The sequence below is a fragment of the Stegodyphus dumicola genome, chromosome 5 (genome assembly GCF_044657685.1).
Source record: "Stegodyphus dumicola isolate Sdum_Otavi_A_Nest chromosome 5, ASM4465768v1".
In the NCBI taxonomy this organism is placed as follows: domain Eukaryota; kingdom Metazoa; phylum Arthropoda; class Arachnida; order Araneae; family Eresidae; genus Stegodyphus; species Stegodyphus dumicola.
This window is the reverse complement of record NC_140772.1, coordinates 120,636,370-120,658,962: the sequence shown is the minus strand read 5'-3', so window position 1 is coordinate 120,658,962 and position 22,593 is coordinate 120,636,370. Positions and strand designations below refer to the sequence as shown.

The window sequence follows — 22,593 nt, the reverse complement described above, 5'->3', positions numbered from 1 at the left end:
GAAATTTTAATCAGCTAGTTCAGAGAAATCACTCATACAAGCAGAAAATTCACATTTTTATGAAATCTAAATGGGAAATGGAATTATTTTGAAATCTTGTCAGCACCTTACTCTCTTAAAATTAATATGTCATGTGTAATGGCATATTTGTATAAAACTGTACCCCAAAACATTTTATATATTATTTATATAAAATGTTTATAAAATTAATTTAATAAACATTTTATATAAATAATATATAAAATGTTTATTAAATTAAATTATTAAACTAATTAGAGTTATTAACTTAAATCAACTTAATATAACACGGCAAGATATAATACAATTGTGTAAAGAAAAATATGTCTTAATGGCGAAATGGCGATGATGAATAATTCCCCACTTGTCTGGTCTTTATGTGTAAACTGTGTATTTCGTAAACTGTGGTCCGAATACTGCATTTAAATCTTATACAGCAGAAAGGAATGAATAATTTCTGAAATTCCAAACGAATTATGTAAAGTAGTTGACATTAAAGTTCAGCAAGAGAAGGATACAGCAAATTTTCTCCTTTTCTAAATTTATTCATTTAATTATAAGAAAGCTTACTGCATGGGAAAAAATGTTTTGTTACACTGCCCATTTATGACAAAGTGTCCATCATAAAATGGATAAACATAATGTTACATTTATCCATTTTATGATAATGTCATTTAATTTCCTTTCTTAACTCAATTTTGTTTTCTAAATAATTATGTTATTTTGCTATTTTTGTTAATTATATGAAAAAAAAAAGAATCTATCTGAATTCACACAGATGAAAGCAGATCTTACAGCAAGGATATAAAAATACATATATTATATTACAACAAAAATGTTATCGCAAGCTTAAAATTGAGACTAACTTAATTATATATATAGGAAATGTAAATATGTAAATTAGTAATAATGATAATGTGGCAGATAGCTTTCTGGTAGCTGAGCAATTCATCGACATTAGTCAGAGGTAAATTTTTTTAGCTGAAAGGAACAGCACATGCAGCCTGCTTTAGCACATATGAGCCCAAGTTGTTCTTTGAATTATTGGACAGCACAGCAGCAAGAGAAGCAACGCAGTGATTATCACTGATTTTCTGGCCCTTTCCTGGATTCTTCCGCCATTCAAGATCTTCTGACATATTCCTAGATTTTTCAGCCGTTTCTGGTTTCCTCAGTTGTCCTTGAGCTGATAGTCTATTCCTGATCTGATAGATTATACCTGACCCACTGGCAATGGCCCTGAAGAAAGTAGTTAATACAGAATATTTTCCCCATCCATATAGCAATGTAGATATCATCATTATATTACATTTTTTTTTATTTAATGACAAAGCACCATGCTTCAGTTTTCTTTCTGTGATGCTAATTTTTGTTACTGTGGTGGACCATAATAAACCCTAGTTCAGATGTCTGTACCCAATATGCTTTCTGTTGAAAATGAAGTCATATAGGGCAAGCAAGTTGTATCTTGCCACAACAATAGTGGTATTTATGAATAAAACCAAATACAAATACAAAATAAGTTCAAAAATTAGATTATTCCACTTAGCAGAAGAAAGCTATTCCTTCCACCTAATTTTTCCCATAGTTTTCTCCATTGTTAAAGAAATCTGACAACCCCATATCTCAAAAACGTAAGAGAAAAAGAGAGAAATGCACTGTGTTTCACAAAAAAAAAAAAAAAAAAAAAAAAAAAAAATAAAAAATAAAATAAAATAAAATAAAAATAAATAAATAAAAAATCTTAGAGCTTTCAGATTTTACATTACACCCTAAGGGACTTTTTTAATGTTTTGTGTGTTTCCTTTATTTATCAAATATCATGTCCTTCGCACTTAAACCATAAATTCAGTTCAACAGCAATATCACAAATTATTTAAAAACAGCATATCTAGAGGATTTCCGATTGAGAGTCTCTCTTTTCTTTAACGTACTGTCTTGCCATTACTCGCTTTTAAATCGTTGAGTTTGTTAATCAAAAATTCGTTAAAATTTACAAAATATAAAATAGATAATAAAACACATTCCAAATTTGGACTTCCAGATTCCCATATTTGGGTGGAAATGTACGTTATTTAAAATTTGATGGCTCTACGTACCGTACTTTTATCATAATGCAAGAAACATACATATAATTTATCCAGATTCTTCATTATTTAATTTTTTAAAATATAATACAGGGTGATAATATTTGGTGGCAACAATTTGAAAAGTGAACCAATGCAAAATGGGAAAACAAAATTAATAGTTCTGGGCAAATTGCCCCTTTGGACTAAAAATTCTTGAAGAAATGGAAATTAATGTATTTTACACAAAATACAAAACATTATTAACCTAAAGAATCAAACATATGAACCTCGGCCATCCGCAGTTGCACTTTAATTTATTTTTAATGTCATTCTCAGTTTGAAGTACTCCATACAGCCATTCTAAACGAACCTCATCAAGATGAAGAAGTTTATCAAGCACTTTTGACCTGAAAAGAAGGAAATTAAATTTAAATAAAATAATTAAAAGTAATGAGGAGAACATGGATATTTAGAATTACATAAACATGAAAAAGTTTATGAATGTGAAAAGAAAATTTTCTTTTCATAATTATACTACATCATACACAATGAACACAATATGAAGGTGATCAGTCAATTTATCAAGAACAATCACTTGTTACTCTTTCTATATAATATAGATTCTGAATAAATATTTACCTATAAAACTGTGTTTTTTCCTTATTTATGACTCTAAATTCAATGCATCTTTACAAAAACAAACATTATAGAACAAAAATGGCACTATTTACCAAAAAGAAGTTTTCAAAAGAATAACTGTGGAAGCTGCACAACTGAATTTTAAAGGAAAAGTGTAAATATCCAATTTGGCTATTAAGCTGACTTTTACAGATATTTGTTTCCCATGTACATCACACACACACACACGCGCGCACGCACGCACGCGCATGCACGCACGCACACACACACACACACACAAAAAAAAAAAAAAAAGAAAAAAAGAGTATTAAAGGCATCTTTAATTTGTACAGTAGATTATATACTTTCCTAGAAACAAACAAATGAAATATAGCATCCTGATTGTTTTATTTCTTCATTTAAAGCTACATTGTTTCTATCAAAGAGATGTTGTTATTTCATGAGTCTATAATCATCAGTCTTTTGAGTTGCGACGCTGATATGGCATATGATGTTGATATTGATGTTTCTTTCTCTACTGCAGAAGTTGACTGTGTGACTGAAACGTAAGTCTGAAGAAGTCATCACGATCAACCTTGTTTAATGTGTATCTCAATCTTGGTGTTTTCCCACGAAGCTTGAAGAGTGCAAAGATTATGCTTATTCCTAAAAGTGTAATTTACTTCAGTGTTTGGGGAAGTGCTTAGAGAAGCAATGCATAACTAGACTTAATTATCATCTTGGTTGTTCTGGCTTTTTAAATGAGGATCAGTTTGGATTTACTCCACAAACATTTACAGAAGATGTTTTACTAATTCAGAAGTCAAACAATAAAAATCAGCGTTATATTTACAAAATTTACAAAATTTTGTAATTGGCCAGAATTTCATTTAAGGTGAGTTTAAGGTACCTCTCCGTTTGCTACCCACCTTTTTTTTACTTCCTTGTACAAAATAAAATCAGCGTTATATTTACAAAATTTTGTAAATATAACGCTGATTTTTATTGTTTGACTTCTGAATTAGTATTTATTCGGCGTGTTATTGTGTCTTAATTATAGAAGATGTTTTGCTTTCATTATTCAATATTATTGCTAATAGAAAGTGTACCGATTATATAGCTTTCTCCTTTTCTTGGGTATAAGAGGAGCATTTCATAATGCATGGTGGCTCAGCATTCTTCATTTACTTAGGTATCTTAAAGATCTTCAGAATATTTTTTATTTAATGAAGACAATTTGCAGTTTTGCTCAGCTGAACTTAAAGAAAAAAATTTGATTTAGAAAAAGGATGCCCTCAGGGTTCTGGTCCTTTTGTTTGAAATCTTATTTATGAAAGAATTTCTCTGCAATTTGAGAAAATTCCAGAACAGACACCAGATTGCTTTTACATAATGATTTATTTGCTATTGTACAGTGTAAAACAAAAATAATGCACCAGTGTTTATTCTCAGAATATTTTACACAATATTTATGAATAGTCAAAACTTTACAAGCTTGAGTTTAATTCTTCAAAACTGAAAATTAAGACAAGACATAAAAAATCAATGCCATCTCATAATAATGATTTAACTCTTGAGCATTGGACTATTGAAGAAGTGCAGTGGGTCAAATATTTAGGAATTATTTTGGAAACTAAGCCAAAGTGGGGGAAAAAATATTTCTTATATATCCAGAAAAAGTAAAACATTTCTTCTTGGTTTACTGTGAATTTCAAAGAACACTTATGGGATTGAAACTGATGTTCTCAAGCTCAAACCAAGACACCCTACCACTCATTTCCTATGCCTCAAAAGCTTTAAGGAAGAAAATAAACTACAATTTATTTTTTTCTCTAATGAACTTTTTAAAAGAGTTTAAATGAGATTTCTCCTTTGCATTATTTCGGGTTACAGGACGGTTAGTTATGAGGCAGCATTCATCATTTCTTATCTTTCACCTACTGATTTAATAATTTTATATAATTTTGATTTCAGAGGTAGACTGTAGAGTCATTAGGTTATTTTTGAAGCAGACGAAGTGAAAAATGAGCAATTCCTTCGCCGGGACTCAAACCTGGACCTCTCGAATATGTGCCGACTGTACTAACCATTACACCACTAGGGCATGCAGAAAGGAGGGCTTCAAGTGACAACCCTTGCAATGCTTTAAATGGGATGCTTTGTATTTCAAATCTGCCTCACTCTTCAGAGAGAAAACCTTTGACAATTTTATCAATGGAATTGATGTTTTTCAAGAACACAGAATTATTTTTTTCACTCACAGCAGTAAGTTAAATGGAAAGGTTGGCCTTGCATTTGTTATCTATGAAGATGGCAAACAGAATGTAATTTCCAACACAGAATACCAGATGAATGTTCTGCTTTTTAGACTGAACTTTTGATCTTGCCATTAAATGGATACAAAATTCTTGCAAGAGAAATGGGATGTTAAAATATCTTATTTTTGGAAGCACATTGCTTGGATAACACTGTTGTTAACTGGAATGTTAAATACCTTGCTTCATGGAATGCCCAAAGGATTAAGAGTTTTTCCCCCCCCCCCCGAAGTTTGAAATTTAAACATATTTAACCAGATTATAGATTAACTCAAATTTTAAATGATCATGGGAATTTTAAAAAATACTTATTTCATTTTAAAATCATAATCAGTGTGATTATGATATGCTTTAATGTACTATAATACCATTGTATTACATCTCATTTGTATTAATATTACTTTTTATCTATTCTTTTATTATTATTATGATTTATTTTCTTTAATAACAGACTTTGCACTCACAGCAATGCTATAGAAGATGTAGAGAATATCTTATTGCATTGCAGGTTATATGCGAGTGCCAGAATTTCATTTAAGGTGAGTTTAAGGTACCTCTCTGTTTGCTACCCACCTTTTTTTTACTTCCTTGTACAAAATAAAAAGGAAGTGTTGTAATCGCGAAAAGCTTCAGGCAGGATATTTTCTATCCACTTTGACCGCTTTCAAATGCAATTTAACGATGTTTTTGCATGATATCTGTACATAAGGACAGAATAAAAGACTCTTTTCCTCCAAAAAAACTAAAAAACTGCTTTAAAATGAATTCTGAAGACAATTTTTTGTGGCGTCTGTACGAACGTATGCGCGTACGTACGTATCTCGCATAACTCAAAAACGAGTAGCCTCAGAACGTTGAAATTTTGTATATAAGACTACTATAACATGTAGATGTGCACCTCGTATTTTGGTTTCAATCGGCCGTACGTATATAAATATATTCACTCTGTTACCCGGCTCAGTGATCTCAGCTTCTTTACGCTTGTATGTTTGTAAATTGTACATTTTTTGCTTTAAAAATGATTGAATTATGTTGTTTTTATCTTCCAGTTAAGGGTTTTATGCCTTTAGTAAATCTGTATACAATATTTTTAGAATTATCAACAATTTTGAAATTGCTTAAGTGCCACTAAGCCTAATTTGATGGCAGCCATTGCTCTTGTTTACATTTGAAACAGCTGAGTAGCGGATTTGTTGCCAATCTAGAGAAACTTAGCTTCGCAACAACAAAGATAACGCTTTCATTTATTATTTAAATCATGCTTAATCCTTTCTGGAATTTTTTCGAGGAAATAAGCATTTAAGATTTACTTTGTAATTTTTAATACAGATATTTTGAGTTTTTATGTATTTTTTCTTTGTCGCAAAGTGAAAACTGAATTAATTGAATGAGAAATACTCAATCGTCTGTGAAAAACTGTTTCTTTTTTGTTTTGTTTGCTTAATTTCTTTTATACATAGTTCTAGCTTTATTATAGTATTTGAATAGAACATGTGGCAACGATTAGATAATTCTTTAAATGATATAAATTTTGTCCATTCTGAGTTATAATATGAACGAAAAATAATACTGTTAAGTAAACCTAGCGCCAGAGTGTCGCAATGGTAAACAAAGTGAATTTTAAAGAATGCATTTATTCTATTGTGGTTTATGCGCTGTCGGCGAAGTAGGTTTAATTCAATCTAATAAGTTTAAATGAAATTTTTTAATGAAATAAGTTAAATGAAGAAAAAAAATGCATATAATTTAATATTCCGTACAAGGAAGTCATATGGTGCACACATCAGATTTTTTTATCTTGCCATGAGTTCTGAAGCTCTTGCTGTCTTGTGCAACTTTGTTGTTTAAACTTTTATTATTATTATTATACATTATTTAATTCTTATCTTTTTATGTGCCATTGCATTATTATTAAGTTTTATTATGTATGATTATGTTGTGCTTTAATGTACTATATTATTGTTGTGTTATATCTCCTTTGTATAAATATTACTTTTTACGCATTCTTTTATTATTATTTTCTTTTTAGTATTATTATTATTACAGTTTTACTTTTTATAGCATATTTTAGCATTCTTATAATTGTAATATTTGTATTATTATATATATTCTTTATTCTTGACAAATCTAGTTATTATGACAAAATTTGGATGTTTAGCTGCACGTAAGGGATGTTAGCTGTACATAAGGGGAGAAAGGAATCCATCCCCTTCGTGCTTTTCTTAAAATATAAGTTTTAAAAAATGTCAAGTTACAAATTCAGCACTGAATTTATGTATTTATTCATTGATTTAGTATTTGATTTTTCATACATTATTTACTGAAATTATTGTTTTAGTATTGTATTTACTTGCCTTAGTTGTAAGTATGGCTTCGTGTCCAGGGACTGTACTGCCCTAGACGTGCAGTGTTTGGGAATGGTGCAATATTACGAATTTTGTGTATATGTAAATAAGTGAAATTAAGTAAATAGCTGGCAAGATATCACCTAACTGCCAAAGATTTTGGCAATTAATTTTTGTCACCAAAGTTGGCGAGAATTTACCAAACTTGGTGAACATTTGCCAACCTTTGGGTTCAGTCCCAAACTGTAATTGGTATCGTTATTGAATAACTGTAATTTTTCCTTATATGTAACTGTAACCATATATGCCTTCCACTAATTTTGAGGAATGGAAGCTACTACAAATTTCTTGGCAGCCAGGGGAAAATTATAAGCCCAAAGAGAGCAAGAGTTCTCAGTTTTTAATTCAGAGCTGACTTCTCTTCGTGCATTCAATCCATTATGAACCCATACACATGCAAAACTTTTTCATGCCAGAAGTGGGACTAGATAGGTATCATGGGTTCTGAGCCCATTCAATTCATCATGAACCCCTATGCATGCAACAATATTAATCCATGCTAATTACCATTAGTGCAATAATTCTGGTTAAAAACATTGAATTTCCTTTTCTGGGACAGGAGAAATATCTTTAAAACAGAACCATGCACTAAATGTTGAATTTAAAAAAAGATTTCAATATTTTTACCATATAAAGCTTTACATTTCAAAAAGTCAACAATATTAAATTATGAATATGTTTTATAAGAATGAAATTAATTCCACAAAAATAAACTGTATTAAAAATCCTTACAGAACACTTCTAGCCTTTTTTGAACATAACACGGTTGTATATTTAGCATTTATTAGAGATTTTATTTTTATCTACAAATTACTGTAATATATTCTAATTTTCATGCGTTCACTTATTTCATGACATTAGAACATTACCATCTGTTTATATAAGCTATGTAATAAAAGTAATTTAAAAATAGCTACTCTCTACAAATTCAAACATAATTTATACTCTATTTAACAAAATTTATAATTACACTGAAATCTAAATCTTATTTTTAATTAAAGTAAATTATTTGCATACTTTTAAAATATAATTTCAAAATTAATTGCTTAAAAAATATTACCTTTGGGTTTCTGGAAGGCAATCTACAACACGGGAAATATATTCTAGGAATGGTTTTGGATGTGTATCACATGATTTCGATAAGTACAAAACATCAAGTGATGTAATGTGATAGCTTCTTTGCAGACATAATTCTATAGCTCTTGCAGCACTTGCCTTAAAAATTCTAAATCAAAAGTGGAGGAAAAATCGCCAGTTATTTTTATACATTTATGTACATATCAAATTAATGTAATCAAATGTAAATAAAAATACTATCTTAAATTTGCAATAGTATCCAAGTTCTCTATTTTAATTTGGTTATTTCTGCTTTCTGTTCTAAAAATAGATACTGCTTATAATAAATTGCTCTAAACTGCACCATTTAAACGCTAGTCTAAGTCATATAAATCTTGCATTATGCTAATGATACAGCTGCAGCCAATAATCATTTAAAAGTTTTGGAACTGGAACTTAAAACTAACCAGTCAAAATAAAAGTTGAATTAAAAATAAATCATTCTGAATTAGATATTTATCTTACATACATCGGACTCTTGTTCCTTTGGTGCCAACTCACTTACTACCTGCTGCTCTTTACTCATTGAAATTAACTGTAAAAGAGATATAACAAGGCACAAAGACTAAAAAAGTGTTAAACTGAGCACAACGATTAATATCTTTTGAACCAAGCTCTCAGTAAATCATGTTCTCCGCAACATCAACAGTTTCTACATCATATCATACAAACACTTAGCAACACGAATTGATAAAGGTAGATAACAAAATAAAAATTTAAAAAAAATAGTCAAAAAACTAATCAAACTTTACTTCTAATGTGTGAAAAGTTGAGAAGGAAAATGCATTAACCCTTTGCGGTGCACTATACGTTAAAGTCGGAATTTCAACAACAAGCGTTGTATGCAGTCTATTTAGTCCTAAAGGAGTATACTGGTAAAATTTTGTAAAAATTGCACTTACCGTTTTAATTCTGTGGGTGTTCCATGAGGTGGAACACTGTGCTGCTAGAGCTTTTAAAAGTGTGACTAAGCGAGCATTGCAGTGAAGCATGAAAATGAGTAGAAGCGTTTGTATAAGAATGAAAAAAACTCTGTATTTTGGCTGTATACATGGTTTCCTGGATATACACAATATTCTTGAATATATATGGATAAATGAGATAAATATCTATACACAAGTCCTATATACAAACATATTTACAAATTTTCCTATTTCTTACTTAGCTTCGTGAAATTGTTCAAAGCAAGTCACACCTTTTTGATGGAAGCACAAACCGACTACGATTAAAATAATTATATACAATTAATATTAACAATAAAGAAAAATAAGCCTATAATATATACATACACGAAAATATCTACACAATTATTGAAAATAAACGGGAATGAGACTAAAAAGCGACAGAAAAAAATTCGTGCAGGTCTAAGTAAAGATGAGTCAAGCTACTAATAAAATTCCCGCCTAAAAAACTACTCCAAAAAAATTCAAGATGCCAATATTAAGGCTTTCATAACACAAAACACACCTCACCCCTCAATACTGCTTTGTTTGAATTCATTCCCCCCAAAAAAACAACGGATGTTCTCTCCTAAGCACAGATGTTCTGATTCGTAACAGCATGAGATCGCTAAAGGTGCAGTGTTCCCGTTAATGGAAAACCCGGGTTTATTCAATGATTCTGCGTATGGTTTTTGTATGAAAGATTAAAAAAAAATATAGAACAAATAATTTGGAGTACAGCCAGCAAAATTATGCCTAATGTTTTTTCCAAATAAAATTTTTTATGTCATTAAAAAATAGAGAAAATTACTTGAAAAAAAGTGGATTTTAATAACACATAATAAATGAAAATTCTGTGTCTCCTTGTGATATGCTGCTATCTACTGTTTAAAAAGAAATATTCAAAGTATACTAAAAAGGCATTTTTATCTATTTATGGTTGAATTTAAAGGTTTCAGAAGCAATTCAATTTGGGTGTTCCATTAAGTGGAACACTGAGCCACAAAGGGTTAAAGCAGATAAAATAAATAAATAATAATTTAAAAAACATGGGAATATATAAAAACAAGCTTCGAAATTGATGGGTTCTTGCTGTCTCCCTCAGGCCCGCAGCAGCAAAAATTAATTAATTCAACTTTATATTTGCATAGCTACAAATAACATAAAAACAACACAGCTGGATTCTAGAAATCAAAGGTAATTACAACTACATCGTTATTCATAGCCAATCTTCACCATACAGGTCAAGGATTGCTGGCCAAAAGATAAATAGTGCCAATTTGGAAAGGCAGTTAAAAAAAAAGGAAAGGAGAAACAAAGATATAGTTCCATACTTGAGATCACTGATCCTACTATTAAAATAAGCACAGCCAAATTTACCTTAATTATAACAACATATCTATTGTTTTTCAATTTGGAAAATATTCTTAGCCCTCCATATGCATTGATTCCACGTTACCTATTTCCCCTTTTTGAATAATCCTATAAATGATTTTAATTTTAAACAAACAAAAATATTGCATTACTTATGAATTGGTATTTTAAACATATGTATGGTTTTAAAAATAAATTTTTTGATTAAAAAATTGGAAGAGGGCAATCTTAGTAATTAAAAACAAATACTATGTTTAAATAAATGGCATGTAAAACAAATACCATGTAAAATAACAATTTACTTACTTTTGAAGATGAGAAATAAGAATAGGGCCAATAAAACTTCTTTCAAGACAGTTTGCTGCTGTTTCAATTTGATCAGCAGCTAGTTTTTTTGTAAATTCATCGGAACCACTTAATAAAGAAACACCAGCTAACATCACATTCCATGTTTTATAACAAGGTTTATTGAGAACGTTCAATAATTCTCTCAGTCGCTGTACATCAAAAAGATGAAAGTAATTTTGTAAAAAAGAAGATGACTGTAAATCATCATACAACTGAGAAGAGAAATCATTAGAACTAGGAACAGAGCATTCTTCTTCAGTGTTTATATCCCCATTCGGTATGAATATTAGCTTATCCAGATCATTATGATATGAAGACTTCTGAATTGGTAAACTTGAGCATGCTAATAGTTCAGGCTTTTGAAATGAGTGTGCACTTTCAGAACGCTTTATTGTATTTTTTAAATCTGAAAACTCATGTGAATAGCAAAGTAAATTTTCATGACTTTTTTTATCATTACTTTTCAGAAGTTCTTCTTTTGTTTTTAAAATTGTTGATCGCATTTCCATAACTTTATCAATTTTACCCCAAATCTGCATTTGGAAGCACATCATGGCCAATTCGGACATCATACCATGATCATCTGATGACAGTCTAAATGGATTATATACAAACACTAATTCTTCTAAATTTACTAACTTTCCTAGGACACTTTCTGTTCTTAAAGTGCTTGAATCTGATGTTTCAGCATTTATAGAATGTAGAGAATCCACATGCTTTTCATCATCACATGATTTAGAATCAGAAACTGATGGATCTTCTTGATCTAAGCGTTCACTTATTTCATAATTTTCACTTGGAGATGACTCTTGACTAGTGATTTGACTGCAAGTACTTCTCAGCGTATCATCATCTTTATATGAATGACTACTTGTATTATGATAGTTCTGAAGGAAAGATATAATAGACTGAATAACAGCAATTTGTGCAGAATGCAGCGAATTCACCCAGGTCTCTAATTTGCGTGAAATACTATTTTTATCACATAAAACTGTTAAGTCTCTTGAAAGTAACCTGCAAAATAAAAAAAGTTAGGGAAATCTTATATTTGAATAATTCAGTAAAATAATTAAAATTAAAAATAGTTGCATAAATTAAGATTAGGAAATAAAATAAGAGAGAAACCAAATAAAAACTATAATAATATTACAGATAATTAATTAAACAATTAAATTACAAATAAATTTTTAAAAAAAAGGCTAAAAGAGCTAACATGAAAGTGAAATATAATGATAATTGAAAGTAGTAAAGTATTACAGTTTGCCAAAACTCAAGTTCATAAAAAAAAAAAAAAAAAAAAAAAAAAAAAAAAAGAAAGAAAGAAAGAAAGAAACACTGTTCCGTACTTGTAACTTTATCGTTTGGCTGATAGAACACCTTCCCGTCGCATTTTTGTTATTGTGCATTTATTATGTTAATGCATTAGATGTAAAATCTGACAACTGGAAATAATGTATAGTTTCTGATGATTGGCAACTGACATACTCCACTACACGAAGAACAATTCCTCCCAAAATGTACTCACTGAACTAACTGTTCCTATTCTCTTTAAAAGAATTAATTAATTAAGCGATATCGTGAATAAACGCATTTTTTTTCTTACTATGCTAAACTACCTACATTTTGGTCCACTCAAACTACAGAAGAACCTGAACCTATGGATTAAACACTATCAGTTTCAAACCAAAAGTAATTAATGACGATGGATATTGCACCTTTAAATTAGAAACGCAGAAACCTCAAAGGACAAATTAACAAGTACTTCAAATGTTGTAACAACAGTGGAAAGCAAAATGAATGGAATATCACACACCTACAAGCTCATTTGAATATGGTGGTAAATATTCATGAAAAAATCAAAGTGCTGAAGCAGGGTTCATACACATTTCTGCACACAGAAATTAAGTACTTTTAAGAACCATTAATGAAAAAATAACGACCTATGAGGAAATGGGAACTGAATAAATTCAATTAAAAATACTATTCTATGCCTGAACTTCACTTTTGTAATATCATCCTAAAAATAAAATAGAGCCCTGAGTAGTATGCATTATTACTACACATGAATTAATTAACATAATGATTAATAAGCTTGAGAATAAAATAAACTTTATACAATTTATCAAGTAGGATTAAATATTTTGAAGATGACATTTATTTATGTTTTACTAGTAGTTAGCTTTATGTTGATTTTTTATGTCTCATTTTGTTACATACTTTGTCAGTCTAGAGGTTTAGTAAATAGCAGGTAGATTTTATGTCAAACGGTATAGGTTAAAATGAGAAGTAAGATCATAATCAGCATGATTCATAACAAAAGACTGAATGTTGTCACCACTGTTGCTTGCTTAGAGAGAGATCTGCTTATTAGAACAAACCTGAAAGGTCTGATGTAGACACAGTTGGCAAGTGTTGAAATTTAGTCAGGCTCTGTTTGATTGCAGTTAGTGTCATAGCTTTGTGTAGAGTTCCAAGGGATTGTAGCCCAGTTAATATAATTTAATGTTCAAATAAGCGATTAAAGTACCAGAGATGATAAGTTTTTTGTATTATTTTAAAGTTTCACTAGATGCAAAGAATGATGCAAAGAATAAGTTTTACTTGAATTTAAAAATTTTTGTGTTTTATCTTGTGACCACAGTAAGTGTTAATGAAAGGCAATAACTCGCTTTAATATGTAGAAATAACTTTTAAGGGTAAGCAGTTAGTTATAAATAATTAAATTATGTAATTAGATAACCTTAATCATTATAGATTTACATGGCCACTATTAAATTTTATTTTTTAACAATATTTGTTAAAAAAGCCTATTAAAATCAAAATCTAATAAAATTTCACAGTTTAAAATACATGTAATTTATGACATTGATTCTTAAACAATATTAGGATACACATTAAAAGCTACAAAACATTTATGTTTTGAAACAACACTCAACAAAATATTTATCCTTCATTTTAATTTGAAGCCTTTCTAAACATTTTGGCTAGTTTATATTGATTTCCTTCTCTTTAATCATCTTTTCTAACAATTAGAGAGTTGTCTCAATATGCAAACCAATGCTCTCGCTAGTTTCTGCGTGCTTATCTCCTAACTTGTCAACATCTCCACAAGGTACCTATGAGGGTTTACTTGACCTGGTAAAAGTTAAATAGTCCCAAACCCCCGACTGAATCATAAACCGAAAGGCTGAAATTATAAACAATTAAGTAAGTTACATAATAATAACTGCACATATCTTTGAGGAGTAATTTTTTTTTATGTATTCAGTTTCTTTCTTCAACACGATTCCTTTTCATTTTAGAATTTTTGGATCTAATTATTTCTGTTATTCTAAGAAACACTAAATGCATTTAGAATGTATAGAAAAAGTGGCTAGTTCTATTTTTTAGTAATATGAACATTCAGAAGAAATATGAAATATATATGGTAAAGCCCGGTTACAAAGCTGGTGTGGCAGAAGTTTTAGAATTTAGTGACACACCGAACAACAAAATCCAGAAATAGCAAAACGTTTAGAATTTAGGATCCACAGAGATTGCCTCAGATGGAAAAATGCCTAGTGCCAGCTCTGTATATAATGCATTAAGGCATATTAGATGAATCTTTTAAATTGTAAGTTTTCAATTTCTTTATTAATAAAAAAATCCCTTTCTATAATGCCTACCCAGTGAAAAGTTAGAAGCATTTTTGATATTTTTGATGCTTGTGTCTAGTGAAAGGTAGAGAAAATAAAGGGAAGATAAAGATGTTAAGAAAAAGATTCTAGTATCAGGAGTAAAACATTTAAATATTATGTTTTCATTGTTCTTCCAGACGTTCTCCAAAAGGTAAGAAATTCATCGCAAACTTTGTGTAAGATACATCCATTACGTGTCGATATCATGGAGACATTTTTCATTTTGTCACATATTTCTCGAATCTTCTAGAATCGTGGGTCTATAAATCTTGACTTCAAACCCTTCTAAACTTTCCAAGCTGCAATGTCTAAAATACTAAAGAAAAATTATCCCTACCAATTCTGTAACAGCAAAAAGTCAGAAATATTTTGAAAAAAAAAGGAGGGAAAAAGTGTAAAATTAATTTTATAGAGAAAACTGATGCATATTCTGAGAATTTTAAATATTCCAAGACAATTGCATGGGAAAAACGCTTAGTATGAAAAAATTAAAAAGAAGACATTTTTAATCAATTGCATAGCTAATTTTGCTCTTGCTAAGAGCTGTTTCATAAATTATGCTTTATAGCAATATGCCTTATTTATCAGATTCATAATATTGTATAAGTTGCCAAAATGAAACTATAATGTGACAGCGAAAAATAGAATGTTTTAATTTTAATGTTATTTTTTATATATAATTTCAATATATTACCATTATTTTAATGAAATTTATCAATGTTTATGATGCTTTAGAAAACTGGTCGAAAAATTTTCAGATCTCGGAAGTAAAAATTTTCTATAGAAACTGATCCTAAAATCGCCAAAATGTTGACAAGTCGCCAAATTTAGAGCTGTTTAATAAAAGAATTCACATCCCCAAAAGCGAAAAGTTGTTTAAGAGTTCTTTATTAGAAAAAAGGAATTTCGAAATGCTTATGTTTCACTTGCTTAGAAACACTTGCTTAGAAACTCGAGTATCCCATCATTTTTATTAGAAATAGAAACAAATTATAACCCATAAACCCATTCAAAAGATGACCATATATGTCAGTGAATTGCCAAAAATATTCCTCCAAAATGCTAATTCACACTCAAAATGGCAGTCATAAAAACAGACAGAAATTTCAGATGAATTGAATTAAGGACCTTCTGCTGATTTTGGCCAAAATTAAGGACTTTTAAGGACCAAAAATCAATTCAAAATATTTAAGGACTTTTAAGGACTCTTAAGGACTGTACGAACCCTGTGAAGAACGACTATTACAGAATACTCATGGACAAAAGTTACAAATCTGTAACAAATCAAAATATTGACAGCCCTACACACGAAAGTTATTCTATATATAATAGTCAGTTTAAAAACAGTTAATAATTGCCAAAAATTCCTCTTCCAAATGTTAAGTGGCATGGTCCTGCAAGTATATTAGAATTTTGACCTGCATTAATTGGCTGGAAAAGTTCTGGCCATACATGGCAGATCAAGAATATTTATTTTATATAAAATCCATTAGTTAATCACAATAAAAGTAAGCATTGTCCACATTTATGAATTTGTGCCTATGTTCAAAAAATGTTCTGATTCAATCCTTCAGAATTAAACTGGCTTTGGAGCAAAGACAATTGGCAATATTTTATTTATTCAGTTCTATTGGCACAGGAATGCCCACATGAACTGGAGCTCATGACTGCTGTAAATGGAACCCTTTCAATAGACAGAAGAAAATTTTGAATGCTAAAATCCCAAACTAAAAATAAACTATTATATTATTATTATAAATTAATAATAATATAATGGTTAATAAATAAACTCAAACTTTGGGACTAAATATATTAAATGAGAGCAAAATTCAATATTTAAACAGCAAATAGTCATATAGAAATATTCAATGTAAGTTTCCAGCATTATTAAATTCATAATGACAATTGACATTTTTGAAGAATCAAAATTCACAACAGTTAAAAATAATTGAAATTAGTACTTAAAATTAAAGCAAAATAAAACAGATTCTGTTTACATGCTAAAAATCTGCATTAAAACATTGTTAAGGTAACATCTTTCACAGAGAGCCAATCTGTTTCATCAACTGAAATCCAAATCTAAGACTATTTCATTTTGTTGTAACTTCAATAATATATATTTGTTGAAGGAAACAAAAATTACACTATCAAAAGTTCACTGTAAAATGCATATTTAGTAATTAATGATAAAAAATATTTTTAACATCAAACAATAAAACTAAAATGTTATTAGAAATATTAGTTAAAATGACAAAACTATATCTAAGATAAGAGCATCAATAAAAGAAAACATGCAAGTATTTTCCTCTGTATTTGACTATTGTGTATTTTAAAACAATTAAAAATATTTTTTCAAATAATCAAAGAATGAATATTATTTGAAATCCATTGATATTTTACAATGTTTCAACATAATTTTTAAATCTCAAAATTACTTCATATTTGCTACCAAATACACATTTTACCACACTTGAAAATGCTCAGTCTTTTCTTCCTTACACTTATAAACTTTTAAATTAATACCCGTATTAACACAGTTAATGACATTCTTGAGTGTTCAAGTTACATAAAATGAATAAATACATGAATTATTAAAGAGATAATACTGTAAGTTATTAAATTAGAGAATGCTATATTACCAGGTATTTTTTGTAATTTCAATAAGTTCCATTAAATCTATTGCAGGTAGAAAAGACCAAAAGTTTCTGTCAGCAGAATGAAACTCAGATGAACTTCGTTCAGCATCTATGTTATGTTAAAAAAAAAAAAAAAAAAAAAAAGTAATTAAAATTACTATTGATGCCAAAATATTTTGCTGAACATTAATCACTCTTTTAAACTAAAATTTGTACATTTAAGTGAAATATTTATTTAAATGCACATATTCATATCAAAAACGTTCATCACAAAAGTTCACATCAAAATATAGATAAAATAATAGGAGATAAAATAAATTTCAGGTACTATCTGATTATACAGACCACCTGGCCTACAACATTCATTGCCACAGCACTTGCAAACTCACTGGCAACTAATTTTTACTAAGCTAATGTGCAAAAGGCAACAGCCATTATGAAAATAGCAGTGCACTAAGAATTCCATCGAAGAGCAATTAATTGATAAAATTAAAAAAGCAAGAAACATCAGTAATAAAACACTAGAAACACTATTATAAAACACTTTTTTACCTTTTTTTGAGAAATCCTCCCTTTTTTTTTTTTTTTTTTTTTTTTTTTTTTTTGGCACTGTAATTCTCTGCAATCCATTTTTACTTAAAAAACATCTGAAAATTGCATGAATTTGCTAATTGCGCACTGGCCAAAACAAATATGTACTATGTGCCCACCTGAATGGCAACATGCATATTTTTTGGTAACATCAAAAGTTACCATTTTTTTACTTTAGCGACATATTGCTTTGCTGTATGAATATTTTTCCATGAATTTTTGGTGAAGGTATGGATAATCAGAGAGTGCCAAATTTTACTAGAGTGAGAAGGTTATTAATAAGAACTTATGTAGGGTGTCCCTAAAATAATCTTGATCTATTTGGGCAAAAAAAGTAATTGCATGCAATTCACACATAATGGACTGTAAATTTACTCAACTTTCAAAATTTTATTTTCACAAACTTTACACCATTCATGACCACTCCCATGAATTCTCTCAATATTTTTAAAAATATGCAATCTCACATGGCAGTCAATTGTATACAATGAAAAGCATAGCAAATTCTGTGCAAGTATTTACACATGCACAGACACTACAGCAATTATTTCTCAATTTAAATTTTTTCTCTGTTTTTTTATTTTGTACTAAGTATCAAGAACTGCTTATAGAATTATAATAATAGAGGAAAGAATAATTGCTATTTTGAGATTGCCCAACTACATCTATCCATTGTTTAGTATAAAGTTAAATTTAGCATGTATCCCCCCCCAAAGAAAGTATTACATATCATCTCGAATAAACATCTTTATTATAACCAAGTGAAACACATATTTGAATATTGTGCAAAACGAACAAAAAGTGCAAATTTATTTTGATTTACTTTGATTTGCATTTGCAAGGGTGGACAAAAGTAGCCAGGCTATGACTACTTTGCTTTAATGGCTTGCTCAACTTTTTGCTTCTGCTGCAATGATTAGAAGTAGCCAAACATTTGTTTTGTTGGAATAGGTTTTATAAATTTCCACAAAAAATTGGATTTATATGGCTTCATATTATAATTCTGATAAACACACAGCCCACAGGGATCATATACACAGAAACTGAAAAAGTTCAGTCCTTAGCATAACACTAACAACATTTTTGATACCCAAACAGAACACGGTGGTTACGGATACAAATTCATGCTTTCTCTCCCCACAGCCATACACTAACATCATCGCAGTTAATCCATCAGACGTTCTTAGTTATATCGAACATTTAAAAGAAAAAAAAAGAGCCCTGAACAAGATAAGATCATGAATAAAATGGGAAAAATATGGGACTCTATGATGATCTGTAAGCTCAATAGAATAATACAATAAATCCTGCACTTCAGATACTTTCCACTACAATGGAAAATAGCGATCATCACACCCATTCCCAAATCTGGCAAAACTGCAAATAAGCCCGCCTCTTAGCGGCCAATAAGCCTCCTACCAGTATCCAGCAAAATTGCTGAGTTTGTTATCCTGAAATCTATCACAAATTTTGCAGAAAATCAAATACTCCTGATCCCCCAGCAATATGGGTTCAGAAAGTATCATTCAACTGTCCATCAGTTATACAGGGTAACTGAATTGATATCTACAGGACTTCAAAAATTATCACTGTTGCTATTTTTCTAGATATAGCTAAAGCATCTAAAGCATTTGATCGTGTTTGGGTCGATACACTCATATACAAGCTAATCTTTTGGGGTTTCCCAGAACACATCATAACAACACTAAACTCCTATCTCACCAATAGATACTTTATTGTTTTTGTAAATAATACATACTTCACAAAGTAAAAATATGTGTTGATGTCCCTCAGGGTTCACTTTTGGCACCAGTAGTTTTTAACATATATGCGAATGATATTCCACACAAACAGGGCACAACACTTTGTATGTATGCAGATGACACTGTGATCCTCACCTGAAAGCATCTATTAGCTCTCAGCTATACAACAAGTACAAGCACACATACATTCACAAGAGTTCTGGCTCTCCACATAAAATATAAAATTTAATGTGGAAAAATCCATTGCTGTTATGTTCACCAAGAATTGATTTGAAGGAAATATTACTTTTTAATTTACTTAATATAAATTTATTTAATATGATTACTGAAAGAAATATTACTTTACAATACCCTCTTTGGCTGTGCCAAGGAGGTCAAATACCTAGGTGTAATCTTAGATCATTATTTATAATAGAAGCTCCACACTAAACACATAATTACAAAGTCTCAAGCTAGTAAATCAGCCCCTTAATTGCCCGAAACAGCATTTTAGCTATAGATAAAAAATAACTTATTTTTAAGACAATGTTGCATCCCATACTCACCTATGCATGCCCAGTCTAGGGTTATATTTATAAAAGCACTCTTCTAAAACTACAGCAGCTACAAAACACTATACTGAGACAACTAGCAAACTATCCATGGTACCTCAGAAATGACTCTGTTCATAACGAATGCAAGATCAGATGAATAGTTGATGTGAAATTCTATAACACTATCATCAAGGCAAATAGCCCCACAATAACCAGTTCTTAATTAACACATAGACTCAGCAGAACACAGAAAAAGGCCAAAAGCCATCCTCAGGGACATTCTATAATCATACTTAATTTTTTCCTTCATATTTAAAACCTTACCAAAAAAAAAAAAAAAAAAAAAAAAAATTGATTATACCCTTATTTAAACAATTACGGATTGTAATATATCAAATTGCATGGTTTAATACCTATAGCTTGAATAAGTAAAAATAATTTTAATTCCTAGCCAATTATTAAATTCTTAGCATGCTTATTCTAATTCTTTAATGTACACCCCCTCCCCCACCCATTCGGTTGCCCTTCTAAATTAGTATGGACCTGAAAAGAGCTTAACCCCCTACCCCCAGCACACTGTCAATCACATCGTACCCAATAGGATCCCTCCTCTACAGCCAATAGCATTCAATTATGCTCCTATCTATGCTCTGCCTACTGAGCCAGCTCTCTCTCTCTCTCATTCAGTCTCGAATGCTTGCCACTGCTGTATGCACTACGACTAACTCTCTGAAAGATTTTTGATTCCTGGCTCTTCATCACCAACTTCAATTATAACTTTCCTTCAGGACTACGATTGCTATTTTCTACAACGAAATTCTTGCCATAATTGCTCTACAAACTTTATCCCCAATATTTTTAATATTCGAAAAAAGATTATACTGCTACTCTAGGATAGGGCTATGCCCAGGTGGCTGAAGACAAATTAACATTTGTTCACCAGGGAAACACAGCAAAAATAGCTATTCTTGCTGTTATCATTCTACAAACAGTTTTTTTAATACTCAATAAAAGATAGAAATAATTAATTTTCACTGTAATTCATTCAGACACTGAAGACCATCTGTATCAGAGTCCGTACACATTTCCTTACATGAAAATTAAGGACTTTTAAGGACCATCAAAGAAAAAATTAAGGACCTATCAGCAAACAAACAAACAAAACAAAACAAAACAAAAAAAAAAAAAAAAAAAAAAAAAAAAACCCGAATAGAATAAAGCAATTGTCCATACAACCGACTTCATGCTTGTAATTTCACTTTAAGAAACTAACAGAAGTGTGTATTATGCACTATTATTAAATTCAATTTAATACTTACCATAAAACAATTTTGAAAATTAAACTAACTCCCTACAAGTTATGAAGCAGATAACATTAAATTAGGAACATAATTTCTTGAAAAACATGTATAAGTGTATTTTACACTAATAACAGTCACTATTTTAGAGATTTACATGATTATTATTTAACTTATTTGATATTTATTTAAATACAGTCAACTACTATTATAATCACAATGTAAGAATATTTTGCAGATTAAAATAACTGATTTGTAAACGTACAATTTATTTCCTTGGTTTTTTGAAAGATACTAGAATAATAAACTGTACAATAAAAGATACAAAACATTTGTGCTTTTTTTAAATTTGAAATCTTTTCAGCTATTTTAACATCTAATTTATTTATGCTTATTTCCTTTTCTTTAACTATTCTTCTAAGTTCATTTGCTTTGATAAACAAATCAATGTTCCTGCTAGTCTCAGCTTCATCTGCTAAAGCATCTACTTCTTCATTAATATCCTTAATGTCCCTTTGAAGAAATTTTTTCTTCTGCTTCATATAATCAATTTCTTCCTCAATAATATTTCTTTTCCTCTTTGAATTTTCAAATTTAGTTAAAGATTTTAGTTCTTCTAAATACTGCATATATTTAGACCTTGCAGAAGCTGCTGCTGATCTCATTTCTTTATTAATTTCGATATTAAGAACACCTCCAGAAAATTTTATGTAATCAAATACTGTGCATTGAAAAATGTATGATGAGTCACTTAAATTTTCAATTTCAATTGCTTTATTTACAGAGAAGCCTCTTTCCACAGAGGCCTGTTCATGTGACAAGATAAGAATACTTCTCACAGTGAATACTTGAATAGTGAAAGTATACATTTTATATATATATATATATATA

The 22,593-nt window shown here is 29.8% G+C and overlaps 1 protein-coding gene across 4 annotated transcripts in view; it reads right to left on the bottom strand.

Moving 5' to 3' along the window:
- Positions 1–22,593, bottom strand: part of p (WD40 repeat domain-containing protein pink) — a 142,450-nt gene that overhangs the window by 45,332 nt on the left and 74,525 nt on the right. For 3 of the 4 annotated variants that reach the window (XM_085816995.1, XM_035374000.2, XM_035374001.2), the window contains 4 exons: positions 17,521–17,626; positions 11,163–12,218; positions 8,486–8,650; positions 2,375–2,494 (listed from right to left, as the gene is read on the bottom strand). In XM_085816995.1, the coding sequence (XP_085673121.1) occupies positions 2,375–2,494; positions 8,486–8,650; positions 11,163–12,218; positions 17,521–17,626 (1,447 nt within the window). Of the gene's footprint in view, positions 1–2,352; positions 2,495–8,485; positions 8,651–11,162; positions 12,219–17,520; positions 17,627–22,593 lie in introns of all 4 variants that reach the window. The other variant, XR_015041206.1, reaches the window with a different exon arrangement.